At 20.3% G+C, this 11,489-nt stretch overlaps 2 protein-coding genes across 7 annotated transcripts; one reads left to right on the top strand and one right to left on the bottom strand.

Annotated features, from left to right (window-relative positions):
- The first annotated feature begins 3,606 nt into the window (after nt 1–3,606).
- LOC100872038 (2-aminoethanethiol dioxygenase) lies at nt 3,607–6,153 on the top strand. Its single transcript, XM_031915096.2, has 3 exons — nt 3,607–3,941; nt 4,145–4,480; nt 5,040–6,153. The coding sequence occupies exons 2-3, from the start codon at nt 4,181–4,183 to the stop codon at nt 5,433–5,435; spliced, it is 696 nt and encodes a 231-aa protein (XP_031770956.1). The 5' UTR covers nt 3,607–3,941; nt 4,145–4,180; the 3' UTR covers nt 5,436–6,153.
- Nucleotides 6,154–7,332: 1,179 nt separating this feature from the next.
- LOC100872160 (E3 ubiquitin-protein ligase MARCHF5) lies at nt 7,333–11,369 on the bottom strand. 6 transcript variants are annotated; one of them, XM_086915663.1, is made up of 8 exons: nt 11,057–11,327; nt 10,676–10,914; nt 10,117–10,345; nt 9,627–9,762; nt 9,333–9,541; nt 8,540–8,858; nt 8,301–8,466; nt 7,333–8,223 (listed from the first exon to the last, which is right to left on the bottom strand). In XM_086915663.1, the coding sequence occupies exons 3-8, from the start codon at nt 10,295–10,297 to the stop codon at nt 8,065–8,067; spliced, it is 1,170 nt and encodes a 389-aa protein (XP_086771789.1). In that variant the 5' UTR covers nt 10,298–10,345; nt 10,676–10,914; nt 11,057–11,327; the 3' UTR covers nt 7,333–8,064. The 6 variants fall into 6 exon arrangements, with proteins under 6 accessions (XP_086771789.1, XP_086771763.1, XP_003689775.1 ...); XM_086915637.1 differs by having other exon boundaries at nt 9,627–9,786; nt 11,057–11,324; XM_003689727.4 differs by lacking the exon at nt 10,676–10,914 and having other exon boundaries at nt 9,627–9,786; nt 11,057–11,369.
- Between the last annotated feature and the right edge of the window lie 120 nt (nt 11,370–11,489).

An 11,489-nucleotide genomic window follows, 5' to 3' on the forward strand; every position in this document is an offset into this window, starting at 1 on the left:
TCGAAATTATGATTAATTTATTCAACTTTTAAATGAAATTCTATGTTTTTGAACGTTATGCTTAGACATCTCTAATTCTCTCTTTCATATTTTTTCCAAAAAACAGAATATTATAATAAACTATAAGATATATATAAGATTATTAAATCCGATAATCTTGGCTCAACCACTAAAAATTTATCAAAAATACGATAAATCCATGAAATCAAACAACGAATCGGCATAGACTAAACTTGAGGAACTACGCATTTGACGAATTAAATTTGCTGCTAATTATTTATATGATTACTAGTCTAAAATAAATTCTAATTTGCAATTGCTATCATTCATTACGTTTGTCAATATATTATCCATGAATTCTGCGATGCAAGCAAATAAATTTAAACAATGTATAGCCGAATAACATATCAAACGATTGAAAGATGATTTTAAGAAAATAAGAAAAAATATTGCTAGAATAAAATTTTATCGATAGTAATATTATCATTAATTAAAATAAGATAAACCAAAATAAAATAAACGAAACAAATCACAATTAATTATATATTTTTTTTACTTGTCGCGAAACGTCATTAAACAATAATAATAGCGGTTTAGAAAATTTACGATAATCTGTAATGAATTTTTAATAAAAAAGATCGAAATAAAGAATTCTGATTTTTATAATAATAACCTAAATTCTTTTTTAAAATAATAACATTAAGAAATTACTTATTTTATTTTTAATAATTTTATTAGAAATTTTATTATATTTATACGCTGATAATCATATAAATAAGAAGATAAAGATATATAATTTTAATTGAGTAAAAAAAGGAATTTGATTATATTTATCTTAAGAGAAAATGTATATTTGTAGTAATGTAAAAAATTACAGTTCCTACAAAATCTAATATAGATAGATTTCGATATTATTCATAAAAACTTTAATACAAATTTTTGAATAAATTTTATAATTATATAATTAGAAAGAACTTCTAGACCATTTTTAATAAATATTAAAATAAAAATAAAACAATAATAATAGTAAATATAATCCAATAGTAAAGATAATAACAGAGAAGAATCAAAATTATTATAACTGATATTAAAAAAGTTGATAGAAAAAAACTTAAACATAATATTTAAACATAATATTTTTTCTTTGCAATTAGATAAATCTATTGATATCGATATATCTAAGACAGAAATTACAAAACAGAAATTATCACATGATAAGTACATTTTTCAAATAACAAGTATTATAAATTTATTTAAAAAAAAATTGATACATTAGAAATCGTATTTTCTAAAAGATAATTTAGACAATTTTTCAAATTTAAAAAATATTGTTCATAAATTTCATTAATATTTTTATTGGTTAAGAAAAATTTAATGATTTTCAATTTCAAATTGAATTCAATTAATTTCAAATCATTGAAAAATGTGTATCTTTATATAGTTATAGTATAGACTATCATAGTTAGACTATTAAGATCTAAAATTTTTTGTGAAATAAATATTTCATAAAAAATTAATATGAATCTTTTTACTGTTGCTTACTATTTTATCTTGTTCATCATTATAATATTAATATTGTTAATGGTTTTGATATGCTTAAATCATTTTGATCTAAATTAATATAATAACTATATTCATCTGACAGTTTTATATCACTAACAAATATACAAATACAAGCATAAAAATGCAATATTTATTTTGAAAAAATAGTCTAGTTTATCTCCTATTGTTTTTCTTATATTTTAAATTAATTTTTGATAATGTTAATATTTCAATTTTTTTTAATTATAAATAAATTTTGTTTTTTTTTTGTTAATGCTTACTTTAAATGTAGAATAAGAACAAAAATAATGATGTTCGATTCTGTCTTTTAATTTTATAACAAAAAGAGAAAAATGAAGGTAAGGGATGTTTAGGTGAAGATTTGCATTTTATTGCCATTATATTTTTAAATACATATTGTACTAAAGGACCAGAAGTTATATTTTTAAATACATATTGTATTAAAGGACCAGAAGTTTCTGTAACTAATAACCAAATCTTGCTTCGTTTCATTATTTACATTTAAAAATGATAGAATAGAATTCCTTAAAGTCAAAAAGTTTTTTCATAATTTCAACAAAGCATAATGCAATGGATTATGAAATAAGTGTTGTCATTTCATTAGAAATTGTGGCATTTATTAATGATAATTGAACAAATTCATGATAATCAGGACTTTTATCTAGAACTTTTACAAAACTTTTACAGAAAATACTTGAGCAGTTCTGCCCATAATAAGTTTATATGCTTCAATTGACAATTTTTTTTTTTCATCAGATTTTTTAAATAGTATATAATAATACTGTAAAATAAATCACAGTATTTGTTTTTACAACACAAACCACAAGATCTTTTATAAGTTCCATATTTTGGACATTTATGAATTCCACATAATAACTTTACTTAAATTGAAAAATAGTTTCCTTAAATGTTTCTCATTAGACATAGATAAATAATATTATTCTAAATTAATAATATAGAAAATGAAATCTCATTATGGAACAATATATTTAAAATAGATTATTATTATGAATGTTTAGATATTTAATCATAAAAATTATTATGAATATATATAATTTTATATATTAATAAATATTTTTGTATTATTATAATTATTAATTATTGTGTAATTTTAAAAAGAATGTTCAAAAAAATAAAACTATAAAAATTATTTATAGATTGAAACTATGTGAGATTTATTTATATTTATTTTTGTTCTAAAACCATTATATAAACAATTATTAATTTTATAATATAAATTTATAAAAATATTGGAGAAAAATTAAATAACATTTACACTTTCAAATTAAAAAAATAATATATAAGAAAAAATTTTCACTAAACATTCAAATATTGTTTTACATGACATATTTCTCAAATTCTAATTTTTCCAATATATGAAGATTTTATCTGTTCTTATTTTTCAATACAGAATTAATAATTATAAAAAGAAGTAAAACTTATATGTTTTTCAGATAGTAGTTTATTTTAAATAGTAAATGAATAAATTAATTTTATCTCAAATTAATATAAAATTCTTAGTATTTGTGACAAAAGACATTTCTTTCTGCACATTAATTTGTTAACTTAAATTCACAAAATTAAATTGTTTAATTATTTTTAATTGATTATGAACATTATTGTAAAATAATGATTATAATCTTATAATTTTTTTATAATTCATTTCTTTTTTTATAATTCTTTAAAATAATTATAAAATGTTTATTTTCTTAATATTTAAAATTCTCACATAATTTATTTTTCATTATTTAATTAAATATAATTATATAATTATATATAAATAATTATTTAATTATATATTCAAACAAATAAAATAAAAATATTTTTTAAAAAATATATTATAAATTATATATATATGGAAAAACATTTTTATAATTACATATTCTATTAAAAATTTTTTAAATTTATTTTATTTTTTATTTTTTTAAATAAGACTAATTAACTGTCTAATATATTAATTAATGTAATTATTTATTGTCCTCAATTTTAATTATTTAATTAATATTTATTTATTATATAAGTTTAATGTAAAAAATAAAAGTCACTAAATATATTAAATATCGAAACTTCACTTATGTTTACAGTATCATCTATCGAATCAAGTCATATAGCTATGTTTAGCAAACTTTGATATTAAATGTAAAGTATCTTTAAGGATCGGATTAATAAGAAAATAAAATTAATAACGTATATTCTTTTATAAAGAGTGATGGCTAAAATAATTATCGAAAAATAATAAATATTAAGTAATTAATGATTGAACAGTGAAAAATAAATATACGATTCGTTTAACCTCTAAATATGAAATAACTTTCAACAACAACGAAATAATTTAACGAAATATTTTAGAAAAATAATTTATATATAATAATTGAATGGTATTTATTAAAATATTTATTTATTTTGAACAATCGATATTTTTTTTTTATTTTTAATGTCAAATTTAAATTTTCAACATTATAATCATTAAGGTTATGTATTATTTATTCATAATAATATTTTGAAATTGTGTATTAAATTTATTTATATTTTAATTATATTTCTAAATATATTATTAATATATTAATATGATTTACAAAAGGTAAATTCATAGAATCGTATTAGAAAATAAATAAATATGACGGCAGCGATTAAAACATTATGGAAACAAGCGTTAAATACATTTGAAGAACGAAGTAACGTAGGATTTAAACTTTGTCAAAAAAATTTTGACAAATTGCGGTATTTAATGAACAAAATTACGGCCGAAGATGTAAATCTAAATAAACAAATCCTTGATTTTATTCAAGTGCAACATGCACCGATGTGGGTTATTGATATATTTGAAAACAAAGACTTTGCTATTTCAATTTTTATATTAAAACACGGATTTACGATGCCAATTCATGATCATCCTGGAATGTATGGATTTTTAAAGGTTTGTAATATGGTATGATTTTTTAAAATATTTAATATAATATTAATGATATACATTATGTAATTTATATATATTGTAAGAAATTATAATACAAAAATTCGAAAATATTAAAAATATTAAGAATTTGATCAAAGGAACTCTTGAAAATTTTAAATTCTTATATCGAAATTTTCGAAAATTTCGAAAATCTGATTAATATTTTGAAATTTATATTAATGAATATTATTTATAATTTATTTATAATTTATTATTTATTATTTATAATTATAATTATATTTATAATTTATTATTTATAATTTATTACATCGTATTTTTATTCTATCTTTTAACTTTTATAATCTAATTTTTGAAAAATTGAAAATTTGAAATCATAATCGTACTTGTTTAAACGAGTCTCGAAATATACGTTATTTCGGAATTTTCAATTGCGAAAAAAATTTTTGAAAATTCTTGTACATCTGTAATAATTAATAATTTTATATCAAATTTTTATTATTGATTATTTTATTTTAAAATGCTATGTAAAATTAATGTTTTTTTATTTTATTTTAAAATATAGGTAATCAATGGTGTAGTTCAAGTAAATAATTATACTTTAAAAGCGAATGAAGATCATACGATTAGATTAAACAAAGAAATTATGGCATTTGGACATAAGCCGATATCTTTACATAGTAATTCACCTGCTTGTACTCTTACACCAAGAGAAAAAAATTTACATGAAATTACATGTATCGAAGGACCTGCTGCATTTTTGGATATACTTAGTCCACCGTATGATGTGGATGAATCTGGAAAAGGTCCAAGACCATGTACATTTTTCAAAACTGTTAGTAGTTCCAAATTATGTACAGATTCATCGGATATAGTTGAAGAAGTTAAATTGGTAGTGATTGAAGGTCCACCGGATTTCTATTCTGGAAGTCTTAAATATACGGGACCACCTTTAATGTGACCTGAAGTACCAAGAAATATTTTTTGTTCTATTTGTTAAAAAATTGCATTTTATTGTATTAATTTACGACTCCGATTTTAAATTATTATAAATTTTTAAGAATGTTCAATTCTAATTGAATATATACGATGTTTATTTCTTGTATCTTTTTGCGGATATAGAAGTACATATTATTTAAATGAATTTCATATAAATAGATATGAAAATTCTATATTTTATGATATTAGTTTATTGCTACCAATATAGTTTATTTTTATTTATTATTGACTTTAGATTGAAATTAAATATAATTTTTAAAGAAATTAATTTTTAGCATGATTTTGATTTTTATATACAAATTATCTGTACAAAATCACAAATGTGAGATACATTAATGCTTGCAAAAGCATCTGCTATCGACTATATCTACTGTCTAATTTTATAATACTATTATCGTTATGTTTGTGTTAAGTATCGATTCTTATTGTATTAAGTTTCTTACATTTTTTCCTATGTTCGAATTTTTGAAATATTTATTCACAATGATATCTTCTAAATAAGATTCTTTGCGGATGTTTCTGTGAGCATTATTGTAATTATATTACATTTACTACTTTGTCGATATATAAAGATATAAATGAAAAATGTATTATATTCTACTGCACTTTATACGTAATGGGTGATAAAAAAAATATATAATAGTTATAAATAAAAACGAAAATTTTATTTGTATAAAAAATGTGATACTTATTTACTTATATTGCGTATTTAAAAAATAAATTCATCATTTCTGTTATAAAAAAATATACATTACGTTTTGGTGTACATATGGTTAATAGTTGTTTAATTATCTATATCGTCCTTACGGATTAAAGAATTTCGATTTTCAAAAATTAACATTCCTGGAGTATTCCAGTTTCTTTGACGAAATCTCGCTGATATTTATGAGTAACGATAAAAAAGAAATATTACGTAAATATAGAAGTTTATAATTATAAATGCTTTATTTAAAAATTGTAATAAAAATATAAAATGACGATGAATTAATTTTTTGTTTCATATATAGGAATTGTCGATATCTATTATCTATAAAAGCTTATATAAATACTTTTTATATTTGTTGAAGTATATTTTTATATAAAAAAAAAATTAATTCATTATCGTTTCATATTTTTATTTTAATTTTTTAATTAAATATTTATGATAATTTTATATTATTTTTATTTATAATATTTATATATTGCATATTATATTTATATATTGCATATTCGCAAAGTTTTACTGAAAAAAATCTGGGACACTTCGTATATTACGTACTTAAGCGATATAATTTTTCTGTAAAAATATAATGAATATATTTCGTATAATTCTTTTTTAAACTATTTTCAGTTTTTATCTTATATATTTGTTATATATTTATTATATTTTATTAATATTAATAATTACTTTTTTAATTAAATCTAAATTTAAATATTAGTTATTTAATTATAACATTTAAAAAATTATAAGCGATGAATCAGTTGATATATTGATTTTAATATATAAGGTGTCCCAGAAATTAACTGATAAAATTTAATCGATGATTCTTGAAATGATTTTACGTAATTTTTTTCTTTAATTTTTGTTTCGGCTTTGTTATAATAAATTATATGAAAAACAATTGTCGATCGTAGAATTATGCTAGATGATAGCTTTAGCTGTATCCATCATCGGATTGAAACAAACGAGTCAAACTAATTAATTTATTCATTTTTTATTTTTGTTCAATGATTATTTGGCATTATTTTGTTTCGATTTTAAATTAAATATAATATACCCTAAATTATTAACATACTTTCTTATTTAGGTATAAAAAACAATTTAAATTGATATTTAAATATGGATATTGGAATTTCTTATATTTACAGCGAATAAAACATTTACATAAAATAAGGTTTTATTTCAAAACTTTTTTATTTGACATATATTAATATATAATTCGATATCCTAATTCAAAACTTATCTATAATAGAAATGAATTTCTTTTCTAAAGATTGTATTTTTTTTTACATTAATAGTAAAAATGTGAATAATTGCTAAAAACATATCTTGTCTATTTTTGTCAATGCACGGAAAACTTGTGCCATGTTCGGTTTGTAAAAAATACAATTTTTGCTATTAATGAACTATAAATTTAGCACAATGAATTTTTCTTCGTATACTTATTTCGAATAAAGAAAATTTGAATTGAATTAAGAATATCGACATATCTTAATTCTTATTTATTATACGAGAAAAGATAAATGGACGTTGTTATTATATTCTTTAAATAATTAAAGTTTTCTAATAATTAAATTTAAAAGATGAACGTTTCCTTATTTTTCGATCGAATGTTTCTTTTCGAACAAATAATAATTCGTTAATTATATTTATATAAATGATAATTTTCGATATTACGTATGTGTATGTATGCGCACACGCATCGAGAGATATAGATATATAAATTTATGTAGACCTGATTAAAGTACCCATAAACTTATATTGTTACATAAAAGTAATATACTGGACATCTGTTTTTATGATAAATACGCTATGATGTTTAGTTTTTCTAAACTGAAATATATTGTTTTATTATTAGGATATTCCTTAAGAATATTTTGAATGTTTTAATTTAACTTGTCTGATTGGTTTCAGAATTTTGTTGTCTTCTATATAATGCGACATTATTTTCTGTATAATCCATTATACGACGTTGACATTGTCTTACATATTGTTGCTGTTTATGATAAATCTTGAATGCACCTTTTATTACTATAAATGCTATACCTCCCTGTAAAAATGAATTAATTTTTTAATCTAAAATTTAAAATAATTATTTAAATGATAATAGATATATTTAGTACATACAAGTAATGTTCTCTGAAAGTTAGAATGTATACTTTCAAAAAATATTTTTCCACATATGCTAGCGATACTAGGTAATAGAAGTGCACCACAAAGAATACGAGTTGCTGATATTGGATCGCTCATAGGTGGTACATCTTCGGATTGTGCTCTATCATCGCTGGAATAACTAATAATAAAATAATATCGTTATATAAAACATATAATATATTTTAAATTTCCGTATAAATTTTTGTACATACCTACTGGGCAAGAAATGCCTCAAAATAGGAACCTTACATGCATGTCTTCTTAAGAGATTAAGTGCAAGATCTTCCCATCTTAGCATTTTTCCCAAAATTAATATTATTGGAATAGTTGGCAGACCAACTAGTAATACCAAAGGATCAGCTTGTTCCATCATAGCTAAACCATCTTTATGACCGACTACTTGCATTACAGTTACTGCACCATATGTTACAGCTGTCCAGTATATAGATGCTGCAAGTATACTAGCTGCGATAAATGGACAAATCCGGAAAATTACTCCATCAATAGTATCCAATACGACTACTAACGGCCCTGTAATAATATATATATATGAAATAAAAAAATTAAGTTATAAAAAAAATATTTTTACAGAAGATTAATAAAGAAATATATTATGATTTAAAGTTTTATTATAATTAAATGAAAGTCACATGATGATGATATATATTTTTAATTAAGCAATCAAAATAGTCGAAATAAATATACTTTCAAAAAATATTTTGATACAAAAACTATTTATATCAAAAAATCTAATTTAAGAAATATTTTAATTTGAATTTTATAATATATATATATGGATACATGAACAAGTAAATATTATTTTATGTTTTTTATATTCTATATAATAAATTTTATAAACTTCAAATTATTTCCTAAATTAATGATTTTTTGACAGTTTATATCTATAAATATCTTTATAGAAAATAATAAGCTGCAAAAAAACTATCATACAAATTTTTTTTAAAAAATCAAACAATATTTAAATATATATAAATAATTACTAACCCATATTTGGATATACAATAATATATTCGGTATTACACTGTGGACATGCTACATGTGCACCTGCTCGTCCTTTTTGTTTTTCATCGACCCATCTTTGAATACATCCTTGATGGACCCATTTTGTTGTACCACGACAATGACATGGTTTTACCCATGAAGCAGTTGCATCATCTTCATCCGTTGCAAAACATACCCAACAATATCTTTTACTATATATTAAAAAAATATTTTATTAAAAAATATATGTCAAAATATTATCTGTTATATAAAAATATAATTTATATTAATACATACTCATCTTCTGTATTTATTACTGATGCATTAACATCTTGATTTAGAGAAGATGCCCCATCAATCACATCATTTGGTTGTGCTTTGTTTATAGATTCTGATAATACGATAGGTAATGGTTCTTCATCCGATACAATTGCTGAAGGTTGAACATCAGATATGTCTTTAATCAAGAATGTTAATTAATAACTTTTAACAAATAATACTATTATATTGTTAATATAATATATATAATATATAGATAATTTTTTCTAAAACTATTATTATTTAATTATATACAAATTATAAATATTAACTTATCAGTTTTTATATATATTTATAAATACATATTGTTATATATATTTATAAATATACATTGTTATATATATTTTTATTTATATATATTGTAATATTTAAAAAAATATTTAAGGAAATTATATAAATTATATACATACATTTAATAAAAAAGCAATTATTATTATATATATAATTAATCAATTTCTTAATTTATTACCACCACTATTTGATTCATTAATTTGTCTTTCTGATCTTAAATTTGTGCTAAGTCTTCTCAATGTTTCTTCTATACTTGGAAGACGACCAATAGTAGGCCTTGTGATACTAGATTCTATGCGTACTATTCTACCAGGTGAATCAAGTCCATATGAAATATGTGGTAAATTGTTATCTGACATTTTGTCTTGATAAAATAAGATTTTCAATATTGCATCACTATGTTATACCTGAAAAAACAAATGTCATCATTTATAAAAAAATAATACATATCAATAACTACATATTCGATAACTTAAATATATATTAATATTGATAATATTTATAACATAAATGTACATATATATAAATTAATTATTAATAATTAATAATTACATCACTGGTACAACTTGCAATAAATTTTAAGGATATTGCATAATATCATATGTGCATGTGTGTGTGATGTGTATGTGCGCGTGTGTTCTGTGTGCGTGCGCGCATGTAGTATATATATGTAGTATATATATATATACACACACTATATTTTATCATAACATTAAAATTGTTTTTGATTTAATTACCTTTTCAGACATTTTTTTATATAATATATTATTCATTCCTATTTCTATAGTAAAATGATAATAATAAATTTCAAAAATGTATCGAAAAAGTATATCTAAATATTTTTTTTTACTATGTTGAATAACATTGATATTATCTGATTAAAATACAATGTTAACGTATTGCAAGACCATTTTGTTAACTAGTGACACATCGTAATGAAGTTGATCGTCCACTGGTTAATATACATCGCTTTAAACTAGAAAATATATCGTAACAAACTTTATCGAAGAAATGTTTTTAAATAAACACAGGTTGTACAAGTGGAAATTGACATATAAAATTGTATATATCATATGATAATAATATAAATATATTTGAAATCAAAAGTAATAATCTACCTGAAGCAACATTCATAAACAATTCAATGTTACATATTTACAACAAAGCGATAAGATTGTAAACATTTTCTCAAAGTACGATATAAAATACACATAGTGAAAGTAATTTAGTTACATAGCAATTTTTCTTAATATTTTGTAATTCTACTAAAAAAATGTATACTAGTCGAAATTCACTTTGCAAACGGTTTTATTTCGTTTTTCACTCTTATTGGCACTGAATAAAAGTTACATGAAATCGCTGCTTATAAAGACGATATATTAATGTGAAAATTCGCCAATAAAATAAGCCGTCAAACTTTGTATCGATATTAAATATTTTTTTATAATTTCCTAATTTATTTATTCACATTTTTATTAGCACAATAAAATAAATATTTCCAATTATTTTATATTTTAAATAAATATTTATTAATTTTATTTTTTTTAAATT

The sequence above is a fragment of the Apis florea genome, unplaced genomic scaffold, assembly GCF_048593485.1.
Source record: "Apis florea isolate Af1SG1 unplaced genomic scaffold, ASM4859348v1 contig_2190_pilon, whole genome shotgun sequence".
In the NCBI taxonomy this organism is placed as follows: Eukaryota; Metazoa; Arthropoda; class Insecta; order Hymenoptera; family Apidae; genus Apis; species Apis florea.